General features: G+C 38.2%; 1 protein-coding gene across 3 annotated transcripts in view; it reads left to right on the forward strand.

Moving 5' to 3' along the window:
- LOC141810651 (ankyrin repeat- and BTB/POZ domain-containing protein 3-A) overlaps nt 1-21,190 on the forward strand; it is a 271,335-nt gene that overhangs the window by 219,292 nt on the left and 30,853 nt on the right. For all 3 annotated transcript variants that reach the window (XM_074698379.1, XM_074698380.1, XM_074698381.1), the window contains exons 3-4: nt 12,476-12,695; nt 19,836-19,988. In XM_074698379.1, the coding sequence (XP_074554480.1) occupies nt 12,476-12,695; nt 19,836-19,988 (373 nt within the window). The remainder of the gene's footprint in view (nt 1-12,475; nt 12,696-19,835; nt 19,989-21,190) is intronic.

Consider the following 21,190-nt stretch of genomic DNA (forward strand, 5'->3'; position numbering starts at 1 on the left):
GCTCAGATTAAGTCTAAAAAGACGATTTCTACTGAAAACAAGACGAGAAGAAGAATCCTCTAATTTTGATTCTGTGAGTCTACGTCTAAGACTTTAATCCACTTTTTTAAGGAGTTTAATTGCTTTAAAGTTGGACAAACTCCTGCTTAAAGTTGATAAACTTATATAAGTCAGTCCATGGATCCCGTCAGTCCAGACCCAGACAGTTATCACTCCTTCCTCTCATGTCCCGTATTCACCGTGTCTGCTGGTGATTAATTTCCACTTGAGCAGCGCTGGTAAAGCTATCCGCTGCTCCTGTGTTGATGATGACATGTGCTATAATTGACTGTGATTAATAGTTGCCATAGAATTGCTAATGCGCCCCAAAGGCAGGGCTGAGAGTCGCTCGTATTACCCAGTGATGATTAAATGTCCCCAGCTCTTCCCCGGGGAGCTGTAGGCCGTGACAGAGAGCCAGAGGACGGCCGAGGAATCTTCCATCTCTGTCCTCGGCTGCAGGAGCACGAGCGTCGTCTGGCTGCGATTATCTGGGGTCACATTAGATAAAAAAGTTGGCTTGACTCACTTTGTCTGCTTGAATTACCGGCTTGTGGGCTAAATATTACTCTAGTTAGGGGCAATATTTTCTAAAACACTTAAATCACATCTGGTGGGATGTCTCTTCAATTAGTCTAAACATGTAGCAGAGTCTGATTTTTTATAATGAGGCTGCTTAAACAGCCAGGAGGTCTGCAGACGGTGACGCAACACGGAGCGGCCTCTGACGTACCATGACTGTACAGGCTTTAATGAGTTCACTTTAAATCAGATTATGGAGCATAAAAATAGAACAACCAGAAAGAAACTGGTTATTTTCTTAATGATTTCAAGCTAAAATATTTATTTTAAAGATGTTTTTTTCTTTCTGACGGTTTATCCAAGAGCTTTCCATCTATTCTTACCTTTGTAAATTCTTGTTTATTTTCTGGTTTGCTTTTAAAAACCTTTTAGCCCCAGTTGCTGGTGCAGAAAGGTAATTATTCTGACGATATGTTAAGATACTTGTTGAACAAATAGCAGCGTACATAGACACTGTTAAAAAAAAATGGGTGGTGGAGACCAAAACAAGAGTTTTTTGAGCATCTTTCAGCTTTTTGTCTCAGTTTTATTTCACTTTTAAAAACTTTGTAAAACCAAAAACTGTTTTAAAAAAGATTAATTTTCTATTAAAATGTTGACATATCTGTTTATTAAGTAATGAAGAAAGTGGCAAAGCCTGAAATGGGTGGTGGAGACCAAAACAAGAGTTTTTTGAGCATCTTTCAGCTTTTTGTCTCAGTTTAATTTTACGTTTAAAACCTCATAAAACCAATAACTGATTTACAAAGATTAGATTTCTTCAAAAATGTCAACATTTTGTTTATTAAGTAATGAAAAGAGTGGCGCATGAAGAAGCCAAGCCTGAAGTAGGTGGTGGAGACCAAAACACAAGTTTGTGGCATCTTTTAGTGTTTTTCTCAGTTTATATCACTTTTAAAAAACCACATAAACCAATTTCTGATTTATAAACATTAATTTTCTTCAAATATATCAAACAATTTGTTCATCAAGTAATGAAAAAAGTGGCGTATGTCGAAGCCAAGCCTGAAATGGGCGATAGAGACCTAAACGTGTTTTTTTGTTTGTTATTTTTTTTAGCATCTTTTAGCATTTTGTCTCAGTTTTGTATAACTTTTAGAAACCGTATAAAAAAACAAATTTCTGATTTTAAAAGATAAATTTTCTTCAGTAATGCTGACATATTTTTTTGTATTAAGTAATAAAAAAAAGAGGCATATGAAGAAGCCAATCCTGAGACGGGTGGTGGAGACCAAATCCTAAGTTTTTTGAGCCTCCTTTAGCTTCTTATCTCAGTTTTTTTTTTTTCACTTTAATGACCTAATAAAACCAAATTCTGATTGAAAAAGATTAGTTTTCTTAAAAATGTCAACATATTTGGTTATTTAAGTGGCGTATTAAAAAAAGTGGTGTATGAAGAAGCCAAGCCTGACGTGGGTGGTGGAGACCAAAACATGAGTTTTCTGCAACTTTCAGCTTTTTGTTTGTTTTGGTTCAATTTTGTTTTCCTTAAAGCACCAGTTACTGTCACAAAGATTATTTTTCTACAGAAATCTTAAATCATTGCTTAATAGCTTATAAAATTAGCAGGGTATCAAGAAGAGAAGCACTGATTCGGTGCTGGAGACCGGAACAAGAGTTTTTAGCATCTCTCATTTTTTTGTTAGTTTTGTTTCAGTTTGATAAACCTCATAGCTCAACTTCCTATGACAGAAAAGTTTTTCTTCTGCAGAAATGTTAAAATATTTGTTGAAAAGTTTGAAAGAAAAAAAAAGTATTTTAATGGGCTTAGCCTAAAACGGATGGTGGAGACCCAAAAAGAGTGCCTAAAAAGTTCAACATATCAACTCTCAGTTTGTGTCTTTGAGGCGTGTTTCTGTGGACCCCACATGTCCAAAATATTTATATCAAATTACTTTATTTCATTAAATCACTTCTTGACTCTACCTCCTGACACATTTTACAATCCCCGAAAAAAATACACAAGAACGTCAGCTGTCAATCATCGTTAAACGTTATGTAAAACCGCCTTTTTAACCTTGTATAACTAATGAAAATGAAACTTTTCAGACAAAGAGGACTTGAATACAAGGCAGCCAAATGATATCTTCAAATCACCACAACAATCAGACGTGAGAAACATTTCTACGAAGTGTATTGATTTTTTAAAGTTTGGCCACAGCCCATCTGGAATGACTGGGGAGATGGATTTTTTGACCTATACTGCAGCCAGCCACCAGGGGGAGCAGTTTTTGTGGAGACCTCACTTTGAGCTGAGCAAGAGGACGTCCATTTTTTTATATTTTATCCTCTTTCTTTACAAGGCATTCAGGCTTCATTTTTGTCTTTTAATATCTTGAAATTAGTCATTTTTCTGGACTTGTTGGGTAAATGTGGCTCATATAAAATAAGAGATAACACAGCTTTTATTTACCCACACTCTGAGCAAACATTGGACCAGCTCCTCTTCTGCCTGAAGAAGAAAAGTTTTAATTAAATGGACACGATCCAAGCTTTAAGTACGCTCCTCTAAGTACCGAGCTCTGAGCCTTTTAAAGATGAAATCATCCTAAATGCTGATGTGCGTCCCATCCATCTCATTATCATCAGAAATATTGCTCTAATGATGTGTTCACAAGAGCCTCCATGCAGAGAAGCTGCACGAAATGAGTCTCCGGGATTTGCATCTAAACACCATCAGAAGTCCCATTAATAATTCCCCTTCTGCGTCTGCTCATCGTTTACCAGAAAGAAAGTTAGGAGATCAATAAATCTTTGTTAAAGAAGGAGTTAAAGTAGTTCAAAGTGTTTTTTCTGTTAAAGTTTCGGCTCCACCTCTCAAAGACTGACAGGAAATGTGACCTGTAGGCAAAGGATGATCTGCGTAATTAAAAAATGGCACACAACACGACCTCTGGGGGTTTTAAAACTTTGAGACGATCATTTCCGTCATGCAGCGTGAGCCCATTAAACTCTGGTGTCAAGTGAGTTCACGTTCGACGCTTCAAACCAGCTTTAAATGTTGGGATTCAGAGGTCGTATCAGAGACAAACTTCAGTCAGAAACACTGGAATAACTCACCTCTCTGTTCCTCGGACGATGAATCAAATCTGAGTCCCCGTGGCTTCACATCAGAGCAGCATAATAACATTTCTCCAGCCCTCTGCAGAGGAACATTTATAGATGTAGAAGAGCAAACTGTGAAGAGGATCGTGTTGCGCAAGCTCGTGCTGACAGCAGGACGAGTAAACAAGCATTAGAGCTTCGGTTGTTGAGTTGCTGACACGCTGAAGATGCAATTAAAGAGAAGCTGAGATCTGATTTGTTTCTCTTGAGGTGGAAAATGTTTTATCAGTCGTGATGAGTTTGGTTAAAGTCAGGAGCTACAGTAAAATACAGAAAAGCTCAGAGGAGATGTAACGTTTTTCATAATGTCTTTAAAATCAGGGGTTCATGGTCCCTAGAAGAGACATCTTCATTACTCAGGCAGCCACTAACTCAGCCTTCAGCAGTTAGAAGGTTGACCCAGGTTACGCCTCTAATACACCAGATACATGTACAGTCCGACTCTGTTACGTCACGTTTTGACTGCGTTTGTCAACTCACAGGAGTTCCCACTCTTCCCTCTCCATTGATCAGTCTCTCTTCATTCATGTTGGGCTGTAAAACCTCCAACCTGTTGACTCCTGGTTTGACTCTGCTCATTAAGTCTGTTTGTTGTTGTAGTCAAGTTAAAAACGAACAGATTTTGAAACAGTTTGTTTTATTTTGAAAGTCACTGGGTGTTTTAAGGTTGTTTCCGGTCACGACTTCCTGTCCTGCTCCATCTTTCCTACACTGAATTTATGCCTCTATCAGAAATAGGATGGCTGCATACAAGGCGCAACATCCGGTTAGCAAAAATGAAGCCTAAGTTGCTGTTCGTTGAGAATCCGCTAGAGGCTGGCTGCAGAAAGACAGGAAGTCACGTACACACCAGTGGTGATTGCTCTAAGGCTGCAAGGGAAGCTCAGGTTCTCCTAAAATGTCCCTAAAAAGTGTTGATGTGTTCTGCTGTGTGAACATTTCATTGATAAAATCTGAGCTAGAATTCCTTCATCTTTAGTTCAGAATCAGCTCCTATCACAGGTAACTGGCTCCACCTCCTTCTCATTCATCCCCGCAGCGTCTCAGCGCTTTAACACAGTCGGACGCTGAGCGTCTTCTGACTTCAGCGAGGAAGCGTAGAGTGGGTTGTTCCACTGTGGAAACTGGACGGTCATTGGATAAACGCTGGGCTTTGTCCCGCCCATCGGACGCTCAGCGTCTCTGGGGGTCTATGAGGCAGTGGGTTGGCCTGGACGCTGAGCTTCTGCATGATGATTGGATGATCTGTCTGAGGCTGAATCCCTTTTTGATTGACAGTGAAATGAGCCAGTCAGAGATCCTGAAGTATAACCCTCCACAGGAGCATCTTCTGAGTTGTTCTGGACTGATCCGGGGCGTTATTGATCCCCAGCGAGTTTACGTTAAAAACGACGAGCGTTGTGTTTAAAGATTCTCTCTCTTTTCACCAATAATCAGCTACAGCTACAGCTGTGGAGCTTCTCCCCCTGTCACTCACACTTACAGCCTGTCGTAGTCTCACGTAGCAGCTCCAGCTGCTAACAAGCTGACACAGAGGGAAGAATTTACGTTTAAATAAATAAACAAATTTATGATGTAGGCCAAAAAAAATGAGCTTCCCCTCCTTGACTGACCAGCAGCCGCCACTGGTGCACACCCAGCCATAAAAACAGACTTTTACAGCCTTAAAAACACATTTACAGCCTGGTTCAAAAAACGGTTGGGGTCTGATTTGACTATCGGCACACACCGTAGGGTGAGTGATTTTTTTTTTCCCCAACTATGGATACCAACATTGGGATCAGTTGGGATTGATACTTAAGTTTCATTTTCTCTTCTCTAGTACAAATTGAAACACACAAACACAATAAACCTCGCTTTGAAAATTGGAAATGTATTGATTTTCATTTTATGTCATTTCGTTTATGTGTGAGAGGAAGCGTGTTAGTAAGACCACGTGCGTGACGTGGCACTCCGTAGTACCACGGTCATTTTTGTGGCTCTTGGTCTCTGACTGGTTGGCCTCCCCTGGTCTATAATGTTACCAGTGACATGACAGACTAGCCACGCAGACGGACTGCAACAGAACAGATCCAGTGTAAATTGACAGATTGACTTGAATGGAAACCTATTTGATCTGTCCGCTGTGAAGGAGCCGGAGATGGACTGCAGACGCATCTGGCGTATTTTAGCTGTTAGCTTCACAAAAAGAATTGTGATTGTGATTCGGAGATGATCATGGCCTCATGAGGATGAATCCTTTTAACTCTTGTTTTGTATGAAAGTAGAAAAAGTTGTTGCACAGGTTACTTCAAAAACTGTATAGTCCTAAGAGGAATTTAACTGAAGTTTCATAAAAATATACTTGGGTGCATCACTTTTGTTTTTGTACGGATGTTCGTAATCTCCCTCTCTACCTATTTCATTTACGCTCAAAGACACGTTCATGTTCCCCTGAGACTTTGACGATCCATTAGCTTTCCTTCCTGCAGCTCAAAGATCGCTCTCATGTCTGCGTTTTGTCCGTAACACTGATTAAACCTCAGCTGTACTTTGTGTTTGCTGCTAACTAGCGAACTTAGCATGCTAGCACCTTAAAGGTAGCAGGTTAGGTAGATTACAGCTGCTAGCTTCTTTACAAACATGTTAGCAGACATATTTAACTGAAAATGTTGTTGTGTTTTAATACTCTGCAGCCTTACAGTCAGCTCCAGAGGAGTCAGGGTGTAAATAACACTTCCCTTTAATGATTTGTCACAGTTATTATTTCTCTGCAAACATTCACCTTCTCTGAATCGCTCTCTCCTGCAGTGGTTGTGTAACGCTGCGGCGTACGTGGAGGTAATTACAGGTTGTGTAGCTGCTGTTTGACAGAACTTAAAGTGTTGACGTCTCATTACAGCAGAGAGGCTCGGCTCCATCATTTCTCTTCTCTGGGAATAGGGAACAAAGTTTTGCTCCGTAATGAGTCTTCCCGAGCAGGAAGTGTTGTCTGGGAAAGAGGGAGACACTAAGCTGTCCCCTGTGATTCATTCAAACCAGACGAAGCATGAAGCCCACAGGAGTGTTGCTTAGATAATTAGAGGAAGGCAGACGGGTGCAAATGTTGTCCTGCAGATAAAAAAGCAAAGTCAAAGGAAGGATTAATGAAGGTGCAGGACGCTCTGATCAGCTCACAGCGACAGGGCGGCTTCACATTTTGCTGCCTGTGATATTTCTGCAGAAACTCAATGTTGGATATCTATGAGCGTCTCTGCAAACCTCAGATCAGGGAGTTAGCGTTCCCTGTTTTATGATTTGCTTATATTGCTCCCCACAGAGCAAAGACTTTCTAATGTGGATGCATATTTCTCCCCGAGTGTCGTATTCTTCTTAATATTCAGGCCGGTAGCTCGCTGCGTAAACCCTCTCTGAGCATCGTGGGGATTTCCTGAGGACCTGGAGTACAAAACGTCTTCACTGCTGAATGAATCCACCTGATTAAGGTTTCACGTTAAGCAGAGTCAGCTCGCCATTTCATGTGTAATGATTTTCTTTGTGGTAGAAAAGTGATGGTTTCACCTGAGGATGCTGCTCAAAACACAAAGAGAGTTCGATTTACTCTTTTATTGATCTGACGGCTCAATTAATCAGTGAATTTTCACAATAAGAGCACAGAAAAACATTTGTTAAGGCGTCATTGTTTACTGAAACAGTCTATCAATGAGCAAATCTGTGTAGTGATTTCTGTAGGGTGCTTCGTTTTCCAAAAATATTCTCCTTCTCTTACTCTTTCTTAGTTAAGAGTCAAAAGTTAAAGAGGGGGTATTCATTTTTTTTTTTGTGCCTAAGATTTACAGCTCATAAAAAAATCCCTGTTTCTTTCTTCCTGGTGTTTCAGAAAAGCCGTATTTTAGCCTCTGTAAGAAACACTTCACTTTGGCTACTGTCTCTTTAAGAGATTGGCCAGCCCTCTGGAGGCCTGTCAAGGGCAGAGCTATAGCAGGATTATTTGTTTATCATTGTTACTATTATAAAGATTTTTTGTTTTTCTTACGAAGGGTATTTTTTGAGGTTTTCGCAAGTTTTCATATTTTTTTTACTTTGGAAAAAAAAAAAATTTTTAAAGACTACAAATTTTTGCACATTTTAATTTTTTAAAATCCTGAATATTTTTTTCAGATTATTTAAACTCAATTTAAAAAAAAAGAAGCAAATTTTAAAATTTCGAAGCATTTTTCAAATTGAAGAGTAAGAAAATATTTTGAATTCTTTTTTTTTAACAAATTTATGAAATTTTTGAAATGTTAAAAAATATGCAAAAATTGCAAAAAGTCCCCAAATATTTTGAAATGTTTTAATTTTCAATTTTTTTTGCCAATTTTTGCACATTTCTTAAATTGAAATTAAAATTTTTGACATAGTATTGAAATTTTTTGTTTTGCAAATTCATTTGTTTGTTATTTATTTGTCATTACATTTTTTAAAAATTATTTGCAAATTTTTTAAAAAAATTGAAAAACTGAGATGTCACATTTTCAGTTTTTTAAACTTAAAAAACTTTTATTTAGCTTATTGTTCCCTAGATTTTTTTTTACTACGATTAGAGTTTTATAGACCTTTTTGTCTTTTTTGTGAAGATAAAGTAGATTTTGTGGCTCCTGAATGACTTTAATCCAGGTGAGCTGAGGATAAATGGCTCTTATTAAAGTAAAGGTTGAAGACCCTTGGTCTAGGACTTTGATGTTTGAGGTCCTGCCCCTCCAATGTGTCGTGAAGCAGTTTGGAGATCCTGATGTGATGATGTCATCATTTCAGGAAGTCTCGTGGAAATCTTGTGAGGATCTTGTGTTTTTTTTAGAACGGGATTTCTCCAACATATGAAAATACAAATGTTGAAAAATCTGAATGTTAAGTCTGAACATCTGGCTTACTTCATGTCCCTCTTTAAAGTGCGGGACAGCAGAACACTCCCTCTTTAATTTACTTAAAATTTAAAGAGCAGGCAGTTAACGTCAGTCTGATACTAAAAAAAAAAGTCCCACAAGAATTATTTTTCATTACAGCAAGCTGTTTATGCAAGTACAGGATTTATGTATGCACAAGCAAGATTAGCAAAGAGTTACACTTCCTGGTTTGACCACAGGGGGCGCCAAATGTATACAAAATATAGGTGCATGGACTAATCTCTCTTTGATTTCAAACCTGAGGATTTCATCACATCTCTAACAGAGTTATTCCAGAAATGAGGCATGCCTGCTCCTGTTCTCTGTTAATCTTTCTGAGATAACTGATTACGAGTCCGCCTCAGGAGCCGGGTGCAAACTGAGCTGCGAGCTGCGTCTCTGTTTACGTCTAGCTTCCTGTGAACTCTGTCAGGGGCCTCCAGTCTGACAGATGGAGAACCTCAGGCACACACGCCGTGTCATTCTGTCGGAGGAATGAGGTTTTCGAGACGGGCCAGCTTTCCTCATGCCGGGTATTTTTGGATCAAACAATCCGATCAAACAGGAGAGTGTTTGTGAGCCGCGGAGCTTCACTTTCACACATGATGTTTTATTCACGTATTCCTCAAAAAGCATGAAGCTGCGGCTCTCAGGGAGTGTTTTTCTGTCTTAACCAAGTCCAAATCCTCCAAACCGAAAACCTCCAGCGTTCCAGTAAAGCGGGTAAATAATTAGATCAATGGGGATATTAATTTCTGAGAGGAATCGACTCTGCAGGCTCGGCTGCAGTTTTTCTTTCAGAGCATCATCGTTATTCTTAAACGCATCTCTAATGACCTCCTCGACAAGCTGCAGTGAAGCTGCCAAAACACAAAAATCAGAGAGTTATGGCTCCAAAAACTCCAGCTCTGAGGTGGAGGATTTAGGAGTTTGATATCCACACCTCCTCCTGCGTTCACAGCGCTCCAGTCGTACAGTTTCTCCCGACTTTCATTTGTTTTTGTGCTCGTGCTGGGTTCAGCCGCAGCTGGAAATGAGTTCATACAGAAAGCAGTGGACTGCATTCATCATGGAGATAGCAGAAAATGTGCCCTCTGTTGTCTGGAGTTAGTTTACTGCGCGTCTGGGGCTCTGTGTGGTGTTTTACGGGAAATACTGAGGAGAAGGTTTCTTATTTAAGTCTGCAGGATGGAGACGATGGTGCAGTTTTACTCATGAATGAATGGAAGAGACAGAGTGAACTCAGGAGGATTTGTCACATAAGATGATACTGAAATTCTTTCTCAGGTGACTGAAGCCTCAGCTGTGTGAAAAAGGGGATTAAGTTTAATAAAAATAATGTTGGAGAGAAACTGTTTTAGACCATAAAAACAAAACAGGAGCTTTGTCTCCTCACACCTGCTTTGGTTTCACTCCCTGGTTTTTGACCTCAATGATAAACCTGTTCTGGTTCATGTTGGGCTGTAAAACCTCAAACCTGTCAACTCCTAATCACTTCTTGACTCTACCTTCCATTTTACAATCCCCGAAAAAAATACACAAGAACGTCAGCTGTCATCATCATTAAACGTGACGTAGAACCTAATTTTTAACCTCTTATAACTAATGAAAACAAAACTTTTCAGAAACAAGAGAACTTGAATACAAAGCAGCCAAATGATATCTTCAAATCACAACAACAATCAGACATGAGAAACATTTCTACCAGGTGAATTGATTTTTTAAAGTTTGACCACAGCCCATCTGGAATGACTGGGGAGATGGATTTTTTGACCTTTACTGCAGCCAGCCACCAGGGGGAGCAGTTTTCCTGGCGACCTCACTTGGTCACAGCTCAGGCATCTGGCAAAAAAAAGGCTTGGACTTGACAGATGAGAGACACATCTAGTTAATTTTGACCCTAAGGACCCATTTAGTGATCGTGTAGTGATCAAAGTCGTAGAGGTGTTAAACATATTAACGCCAACTGGTGCTAATGCTTTTTGGTTTTATTGGGAATTTATGTTAATTTATGTTATTATCAAAGTGTTTATATATATATATATATATATATATATATATATATATATATATATATATATATGTAATAACCAATAACTTTATTTGGTTAGCATTTTTAAACACAGAAGTCCACAAAGTGTTGTTACAACACTCAGGACATAAAAACAAGGAACACAAGCTTCAGCACAGAGAAAATAAAACAAAAAGGAAACTTTTAGTTTCATATGACAAATGAACCCAAACAATACAAGAACTATAGAGTATAAAATTAGACTTTAAGGGCCACCCCAAAAAAGCTAGAAACATCAATCAGCAAGAAAAAGAAAAAGGCAATAAAAAGGGACATAGAGCAGAAAACGGGACAGCAAGTATAAAAAGACGATATTAAGAGTAGGGATGGGTACCGAGTTAAGTTATTTTGTACATACAGACGAAATTCTGTCATAAGTAAGTAAAAGGTACCATGTCTCTGTACCTAAACTCGTCCTTGTGACTGTGAGGAACTGGAAGAGTTGGTGATTTTCCATGCTGGACATGAACCTAACATTGCAGGTTTAATATTTATTGAAGAAAAAAAATAGTGAATTAAAGAAATTTGAGATTTTATTATTATAAAGTTTTATTAAATTGATATTTTTTAACCACATGAACACAAAAAGTACCGTAAAATGGTACAGTTAAGTACTGACACAGATTGCCAGGTACTGGATATCGGTACCATATCGTTACAAAAGTGAATGGTAACCATCCCTAATTAAGAGTGTTAATAGAATAATAAAATAATAATAATTAAAGGGATTATAAAATAATGAGCAAGAAAAGAAAAAATAAAAAAATCTAACAAGACAGTAAAACCATAGTAGGATAGAAATAAAAGAGATAAAAAGATACGAGACAAAAAGATGGTATCACATAAAAGCAAGTCTGTAAAAATCCGTTTTAACAGTGACTTGAAGGAGTGCGTTTTAAGACTCTGACAGTTATACCACTTTACAACCACAAACTGGAAAAAAGAACTTAAAAATTACATTTTAAAGATGAGATAATCATACGATCTGTTACATTTTTAAACAATTAACAATGAATCTAATATTTGAATAAATCCGAACTCATCCTGAGATGAAATACACAACCTGAATACCTGAATACAACACAAGGAATCTGCCAATCGTGTTTCACAATTTCAGGGAGGGGCCATGGCTTCCATTGGCTCCACCCCCAAATATAACTGGTCATTGTCAACTCAGGTTTTTGATCAGGAAGCAGAGTGCTTACCTTGTAGACCGCTAATTAGCTCAGGATTAACAGGAAACTAAACTTTTGGCTCGACTAAAACCAGACGTTCGTCCGTCATCTTCGCCGCTCTTCCCATCACTGAGACAAACATCATCGGTACAAGAACAGGAAGTCCACAGTCTTCAAAAAGCTCTCCACATACACTTAACTTGTTTTTTCCCATGATCCTCCGGTCACCTGAGGAAACGAGGCTGAAAATAAGAGAAAAATAACATCCAAAGATAACACGAGGACAGAGTAAGAGCTCAGACTCCTGAGCGGCTGGATGTGCGTAACATCTCCTCAGCTGCAGTTTCCTCCCTGTGTGGGCACGTGTGTCTGAGTAAATGAGCGTGAATCAGAGCGAACACTGTGTGAAGTCCCCACATGTCAAAGGAGTGGTGTTAAAATAAATTCATGCTCTCAGAGTAATGTGTAGGACTTTCTAATGACTGGTTTTTCCCTCCGTGTGCAGCGAGCTGTTATTTTCCCTCCGTCGTCTCTGACTCACTTGTTACATGTATGTTTTTAATGGAGCAGCAGTGTGTAATAAAAATCTCCCCCTACAGGTGATTTGGTATCCCGGGCCATGCACCACCTCCAGCCGCTGCACATCAAGAATCCAAGCAACGGGACCCCGGTCCACCAGAAAACCACCACCACCACCGCCACCACAGTCCACTGGGAGCCCGAGGCCCTCTACACCCTGTGTTACTTCATGCACTGCCCACAGATGGAGTGGGAGAACCCCAACGTGGAGCCGTCCAAAGTCACCTTACAGACCGAGAGGTGAGTCCAGACTGGGAAGTTGGAGCTGCAGATGTTGTCCAAACCAAATCCCTCTGAAAGGTCTTCAGTTGTAAACAGACTGGTGGTCAAGGCTTGAAATTTGGGTCTCTAAGAGTCAGAAAGATGCTGACGTTTGTCATGTTATTGGGGTCGTTGATCTAGTTCAGGGGTCTGCAACCTTTTACTTTGATAAGAGCCATTTAGCCTCAGCTCACCTGGATTAAAGTCAATCTGGAGCCACAAAATCTACTTTATCGTCACAGTCAAGATTAAAAAATGTAAAAAAAATTCTAAACGTAGTTAAAATCTAGTGAATAGTCATCCAAACAAGAGATTATTTGTGAATTTAGAAAACTGTACACGTCATCTAGGTTTTTTGTTTTTAAAAAATTTGCAAAATGAAAAAAGTCAAAAATTTTCAAGTTTTAAAATATGCAAAATTGAAAGAATTTGAAAAAATGCAATTTTTTTGCATCTCAAATTTTTTCAAATTTCACAAAAACTGAAATGAAAAAAAATCAACAGTTTTAAATTTGCAAAATTTGCAAAAAATTTAATAAATACTTGAATTTTATAACATGTACAACATGTATACATTGTTAAAATCTAGTGAATAATTATCAAAATGATTAACTTTTTTGAAATCCTTTAAATGGTAAAGGTGTTGCCTAGAGTTCTTTTTTTTTTGATAAATTTAGAAAAATTAAAAAAAAAAAAACATAATTTGCCAAAATTTTGAAATAAAAAAATCCAAAAATTCCAAAAGAAAATCAATAATTTTCAAAAAAAAAAATTAAAAACATTTTTTGACATCTCAAAAATTTCAAAAATTAATATTTATTATTAGTTTTTTGAAATTTATAAAATTTAAAAATAAAACTTGAATTTGATAACATTTATCGATGATGTGGCTCAACTCTTCATTTTTTTGTTGTTTGCTTATGTCTTGCCACCTTGGCAGATTTAGTTCAACACAATGTTCATGCATGATTTTATTTGAGTGTCTTTAATTATCCATACCCTCTGTAGGAAAACTAACAATTCTTTATTTCAATAATAATTTATTTAAAGCTACAAGAAACCACTGCAAAGAAGACAAAGAGCTGCATGAGGCTCCAGAGCCACAGATTGAAGACCCTTGATCTAGTTCCTGAGAGTTGTTGGTCACACAGTCTTGAGTGTGTCTTTACCTGTTGAGATAAAGCTGTCAAAACAGCATCATATGAAGAAGAAGAAGAAAAACGCGACACAGTAAACAAAGAGCAACGATGGAAGACATCCAGCATTTCGTCCTCTCTGTGATTGGCATGTGGCTTTTTGATACAAACAACAATCAAGCTTTGTTTCAGAGAAGTCACAAATACAACCGTAAGTGATGATTTTTTTGACCAATCAACGGTCTGCAGTGTTGTAGCTCCACCTTCCGAGAGCGGATCTGTTCAGTCTAGCACCCATACGAAAGGGTCCCAAAAAGTGGGACGGCTCATCTTTGTTATTTGGGGATCTGTCCTGGGATAAGTCAGTGGAAACGCCGCAAAAAGCGCGCCGTACCGAGACGAACCAAACTGGTCTGCTTGGTGGAAACGCGGCCAAGGATGCGTCTAGGTACCTTAACATGGTACCTTTTGATTTTACATGAATCAGTATGCGGTACTTTAGACAGAAAGGTACCTATAAGAGTACCTAACTTGGTACCCATCCCTAGCTACAACGCTGCAGACCAATGATTGGTCAAAAAAAAACATCACTTCCTGTTCCACAGTGGCTGGAACAGAGAGCCACATGCCAATTGCAAAAATGAGTTGCTGAGTGCTCTTTGTTGGAGTGGGGTACACTGTCGCGCTGCAGTGGTGTCCACTATTGTGTAACTGACGTGGCTACCGGCACCTGGCTTACACACTGCCTACCACAAGGGGCACAGTGGAAACGCAAACAGGATCAGTCTTAACCAAGCGAACCTGTACCAAACCCAAACCTGACTGCTTGGTAGAAACTTGGTTTAAGTCAACGACTCTGCTGACGACTCCTTATTACAAACAGCAGCAGGTCGACGACCCTCAGAGTCTTATATTTACCAGCTCTGTTCACCAAACTGTCAGAGCTGAAGAAACCTTTCAGAGAAGAAACGTCTTCAAGATTTCTTCCAGTTACCTGAGACAAGTGAGCAGAAAAACCTGACGCATGAAGAAGTTTCCTCGTAGAGAAGCAAACCAGTGTTTTCAGAAATCTTCTCCATCGTCTGTTTTGATTATTTCATCAGAGCCTCAAGGTTTCCTCCATCTGCATGTCTCCACACAGCGACTCTTGTTTGCTTGTGTGTTTAGAAATGAGCCTCTCAGCTATGGATCTAATTAGCTGAGTACTACCACTTCTGTTCAGTCTGTGGAAAACTTCCTGCCCCAACTACTGCAGCACGTGCACGCATGATGTTATGAATTAAAGGAAAGAAAACACAGACAGGCCTGAAGCTGTGGAGATTCAGACAGTCCTAAATCTGATTCAGTTTTTTTGTTTTTTTTTTCCTTTAAACACTCTGATCTGTGTTTCTCTGCATCAGCTCGAGAAGCTTTAAATCAAGCAGCAAGGTGATTTCTATCCCTGAGAAATGTTTGCGTGGGTTCAATCAAATCTCCAAAACCATCCATCACTTCTCTCAGAGCGGACTGTAAAAGCCTCGCCGGCTCCAGCAGCGCTCCTTTATAAAAATGTAAACACATCCTGTCGACCAGTCGGTGAGTCGCACGCCGGAGCCAGAATAATCTCAACTCTTGTAAAGGTGGCCACTTTTTTCTCCCTCAAGTTTTTCGCTCCACCAGCGCTCCTGTAAGATGCTGCGTTGGCCGGTTAGCGCTGACACTTCCCTGGGCGTCAGGATTGACGGGAACCAGGGGGACTTCACTCGGATGGACGGATGGACAGATACTCCAGCGTCTCTCCTCCGCTCCGAGGAGATAAAACTCCATCCCGATGACCCAGGGGAGCAGTGGGAATGTCAGGCAGAGCGACGTGTCAGCAGGCTCTCGGGTCCCTGGAGAGTGGAAATTCTCTATTTAGCATTCAGCGGAAAGGTTGGAGCGAGCAGAGAGGAAGGAGGGAGAAGACGACTGAATGAGATGAGATAATCTTCAAGGGTTGTTTTGCAAAGCTTCAGTGAAGTCTGTGTGAGGAGAAATATTGAAGGGGAGTAAATTGCTGCGCTACACCGGAGCTCAGGTTATTGACTAGATGTCAGATTATTCTGTGAAGGAGCAAATCAGTTTATTCTCTGAGTTTTGGAGCGTACGTGCAGGGGCACTGACCTCATGAACTCCTCCTTCTCTGATTGGTTCACGTCTCTGCTTAAAACAGGGGATTTCTAAAAATGCAACATTCACCAGCCAAATCAAAAACTCACGCCAGGGTTCAAATTCCTGGCAGCGTTAAGGTGTCAAGACAAAGAAAGCTCTGGAAACTGATCCACAAAACGTGTCGACACAGATTCTCCAAATCCAAAAGCTGCTGCCTCAGAAATGTTACAGGCAGACACAAACATGTAAACACATCAGTCCCAAACGGTTTCTCTATTTGAAGACCGTTTTTTTTTTTTTAAAGAGATTAGAGTTGCCAGAGGGTCGTGAGGAAAAAAGCTCCACAGGGACCTTCCTGATGGGTTTGTAATGAGATTAAACCGACTATAACGTAAATTTACTCTGTCGTAATGTGCGTCTGAGACCTCTTTATGGTTTTGAAGCCTCTGAGGTTTTGGTTTCATCTGAAGTAAAATCAGGTGATAAAGAAATAAAGATAACACCATGATCAGCATTTTTATAAGAAGTAAAATATGGTTTTTAGTGTAAGCTTTTAGTGCTGTCAAATGATTAAAAAATTAATCAAGTTAATCAGGTCTATTCTGTGATTAATCATGATTAATCATGATTAATCATGACATGATTAATCATGATTAATTATGATAAATCGTGACATGATTAATCATGATTAATCATGATTAATTATGATAAATCGTGACATGATTAATCATGATTAATCATGATTAATCATGATTAATCATGATTAATTATGATAAATCACACATTTCTCTTGGGTTTAATAAAGTCTATAGATACGGTCGATCTATCCAAATACTACAGTTTAAAGTTGTGCTGTCAAACAATTATTATATTGAATCCAATTAATCTCAGGGTTGCTGTGGAACAGACAGACTCAAGGAACAAGAAATTTTTTTTGCAGTTAACAGGATAATTGAACACCTTTAACAACAAAAAGGTTGTGCTCATTAATGGAGCATTTGGGACTTTTATTTACTTTTATTTATTTATTTATTTTTATTTTATTTATGTGTTTTTAATAAAAATATTTATAATAATAATAATAACAAAAACAGCAACAATAGTAATAATGATAATAATAATAATAATAATAATAATAATAATAATAATAATTATTATTATTATTATTATTATTATTATTATTATTATTATTATTATGTCGATTTATTTATTTGGGATTCAAATCTATGTGAAAAAAATGCCCAAAATACGTAGCCAGCGACATTTTAGGGGTAATTAAAGACCTATAACAGTAAGTGCTAAGAAAAAAAACTTTGTGCTTTTTGATGGAGCTTTTGGAAAGTCCCAAAGCAGAGTATGCATAAAACTTGGTTGGACTTTTAACTATTTGATTATTTATTTGTTTATTTATTTATTAATATTCTTGTTATTTACTTTTTTATATTTTTAACGTTTCATTAATTTACTCATTATTATTATTATTATTATTATTATTATTATTATTATTATTATTATTATTATTATTATATTTTTTGTTATTTTTTATTATTATTATTTATAATTATCATTATTGTTATTATATTTAAATTTATTTATTTATTTTTTTACTCAAATCTACGTTAACCAACTTCCCAAAAAAACGTTGCAACATTTCAGCAACATTTCAGGGATTTTGTGTCATTCTGCACAGAAGATGAGTTTACTAAGTTAAAATTTTTAATCAGATTAATCATGATGGTGGGATTAATCTGAAAAGTTTAGCCTGTGAAGAGAAAATAAGGTCTATGTGTACTCAATGAATAAAAAGAGTGGGCTTCATATACTGTATCATTTATGTTTATATGGGTCAGGTACATTAAGAGGCTCTTTGAAAGTGGCTCTGTTAGTCATCGGCTTATGAGTGTGTGACTATTTCTATAAGCCTGAAGGGTCATTATCATTATTATTAACATGATGATGAATGAAAAGGGTTTTCTGAAGGGAAACCTTCAACAAATGAGATGATGGAATATAAAACCACTTTATTAGTATATAATAGCTTATTTTGAAAAGAGGATATATGACAAAGAAGGCTTCAGTTTAACATACAGCCCATTACAGCCTTATCTCATAAACCAAGTACGTTAAAATATAAAGAGAAATGCATGTAGCTGATTAATTAACTATTTGCTAGCATATGACTGACAGTAAGCAGATAAAATCCTCTTTTTTAAGTTAGTGAAGGTAAAATACAAACTGTAACTAAATAATAAATAAGATAAAAAATACAAGAGCACAAGGTAACAAAAAGTATATTTCATTAGGATATTAGGCAAAAAGAGACAGCTTTTCAAAGCTAAATGATGTGTTTCCTTCATGTTGGGCCATATCAGCCTGTACATAGCTTACACTAGCGAGCTAGCAGGGCTAACACTTAGGGTTTTTAATCATTTTGTCTGTCTGTTTCTTGTCCTGTTTAAAACAAAACAAAATAAAATAAAAAGTAAAATAAAATAAAATACAATAAAATACAATATAATAAATAAATAAAATAAAATAAAATAAAAAAAAATAAATAAAATTAAATCAAATAAAATTAAATTAAATAAAATTAAATTAAATAATAAATAAATGAAATAAAAAAAATAATAAAAACATTTTAATAAGATTAGATAAAATAAAAGATAAAAAATAAAAGATAAAATATAAGATAAAATATAAGATAAAATAAAAAATAATACATGGCTAAGATAGGACAAAAGAAACACTTTATGTAGAATACAAAAAAAAAAAATTAAAACATAAATCATAATTAAAATACCATTAAAAGGCTCGAAAAGAGCCAAAACAAATGGAACCAGGGAATACTGTATTAAAAGCTATAGAAAAACAAACAGGAAATTAACTTAAACTTAGTCCAGATGTTAATCACTCACAGTATAACACAGCTGATTCTCATCGTGTGCTGTGGTTAAACATCTGATGAATAAGATTTTGCTGCTGTTGCATCGTGTGACGAGATAAATAACCAACAGATGAACATAAACGTCTGTGTGTGTTTGTGTGTGTGTGTGTGTGTGTGAGAGGGAGAGGAGTGATTTACAGGTTATGTGATTAGAGTCTATTCGCCGTCCCACACGGCGTTCCTGAAAATAAATGATGAAATATGAACGTGTCAGACGGGCAGTCGCCATCACTGATTTTGATTAAAGGAGGTAATAACCGTATTTACCGAGGCTGCAGCGGCGAGATCTCTTTCTGTTTTGGATTATTCGAGTAATAAATTCTGAATATTGATTTCATGAAGCTGCCTCTTCTGTTATCAGCGGGGTGTAAGTCAAGTAGGAAAGTTTGTGTCTGTGTTGGATCAGCGTCTCTGTATTTGGTGATTTATGCACTGAGGAGAGAAGCACGGAGTACGTTTCAAACCTGGGGTATTAGATTTGATGTGTGTTTATGTGCTTTTATTTATACAAAATACATTTATGTTTACATTTAAAGTCAATAAACATCTCAGGGCTGCACATATAAAAGCTGAACTCAGCGTTTCTCCTTCATCAGGACTTCTTTGATCAGATTTGATTGACAGCCACCTCACATCACAAACCCCAAACTGTCAGCAGATCCTTCTTTAAGTGTTTTTAAATCCTGGGTGCTCCCGATGGAGCTCACTCCCACTTCAAACCAGCGAAAATATTTTCAAAAAAAACACGGAAAGCTGTCGAATCAGGCTCAGCTTTGGTAGAAATGTTGGATCCTATCAGTCGATCAATCACTCAATCAGGAAGGAAAAGTTCAAACAGCCTGTCAGACGGATGAATTTTTTTTGAGGAGTGTTAAATCGGAGCTGATACGTCTTTGTCTCCCCCTGCAGGCCGTTCCTGGTACTGCCCCCTCTCATGGAGTGGATCAGAGTGGCGGTCGCACACACGGAGCATCGGCGAAGCTTCTCGGTGGACAGTGATGACGTGAGGCAGGCGGCGAGGCTGCTGCTCCCCGGCGTGGACTGCGAACCCAGACAGATAAAGTAAGACTTTCTTCTCCTTTTACGCTGTGTCTGATTTTATCAGGGTCATCAGGGTGGTCTTTGCTTCTACTCTCCCTGCCTTGGTTTTTCTCACTCTCCTCTTCCTCTGTTCCTTCCTCCTCCTCTGCTCACAGAGCAGCTCAGTCAGTAATTTCCTGTCGGTGACAGAAGGTGAAGAGTCCTATCACATTTCAAATATAACACTCACAGGTGTGAACGTCAGTAAACTCTCTACGTATGTTGGATAAGTTGTCAAATAACATTGGACCAACATCAAGAAAAGCTCCTCTCTGACCCTGCTGAAGTTTCAGCTGTGACAGCTGCTCGCAGCTCGGATTAAGGAGCTTTTCAGGAGACATGAGTGGGTAATAATGAGTCACAGCGAAAGCTTCACCTGGAGAAAAGCTGCTTTAGGAGTTGAAGAAAGTACAGGAGCAGCAGGAGTCGATCTGCAAAGAAAAACAACTTTTTACACTGCAAAAAATGAAATCTCATCAAATGTTTTTGTCTTATTCACCCGAGCAGTCCAGAAAAATGTCTAGTTTCAAGTTATTTAAAGACTAAAATGAGGTCTGAATTCTGTAACATGTCTCTCTTCCTGTTTTTGATCCAAAAAACAGACAAAACGTATGTTCTTTGATCATGTTCATCTTGGCTGTCCAACCTTTGATCCTCTCCATGATCGCTGTCGTCTTCTCTCATAAAGGTCTCATACTCTGCTCCTTTTCTGCAGTTTGATCTGGATCATTGATGTCTTCATGAAATGGTAGTAACATGTTTTGGTCCAAAAAGCCAATAAATCAAGCACAGCAGCATTGTTTCCAGGCTCTCATAGCCCCTCTGTTCAGAACGCTCTGATTTAGTGGGCGTGGCCTTCATATGTAAATGAGCCACCGCTGATACCGCCCCGCTCTTCCACGTCACTGAGAGCGGCGCCACGAGCTCCGAGTGCACAATGTTTAGAAAACAGAGAAGCTCGTTTACCGTAACATTACAGGCTAAAACAACAGGCTAACTGCAGCTAGAGTTAGCATCCTGAAGCTAACACAGAGACAGGGGGGACACTGAGGAAAAGCTCTTCCATCTGCTCCACAGCACACAGCATTTAAAACACTCACATTTCCAGGGTCCCAGGTTTGTTGGAGGATGGTTGGTAATGCGCCTGGATTCAGGACCAGTCTATTGGCTAGCCCTCTGTTGGA

This window comes from Halichoeres trimaculatus, unplaced genomic scaffold, assembly GCF_033239565.1.
Source record: "Halichoeres trimaculatus isolate MK-OKI-2021-1 unplaced genomic scaffold, fHalTri1.1 fHalTri1_scaffold_21, whole genome shotgun sequence".
Taxonomy (NCBI): domain Eukaryota; kingdom Metazoa; phylum Chordata; class Actinopteri; order Labriformes; family Labridae; genus Halichoeres; species Halichoeres trimaculatus.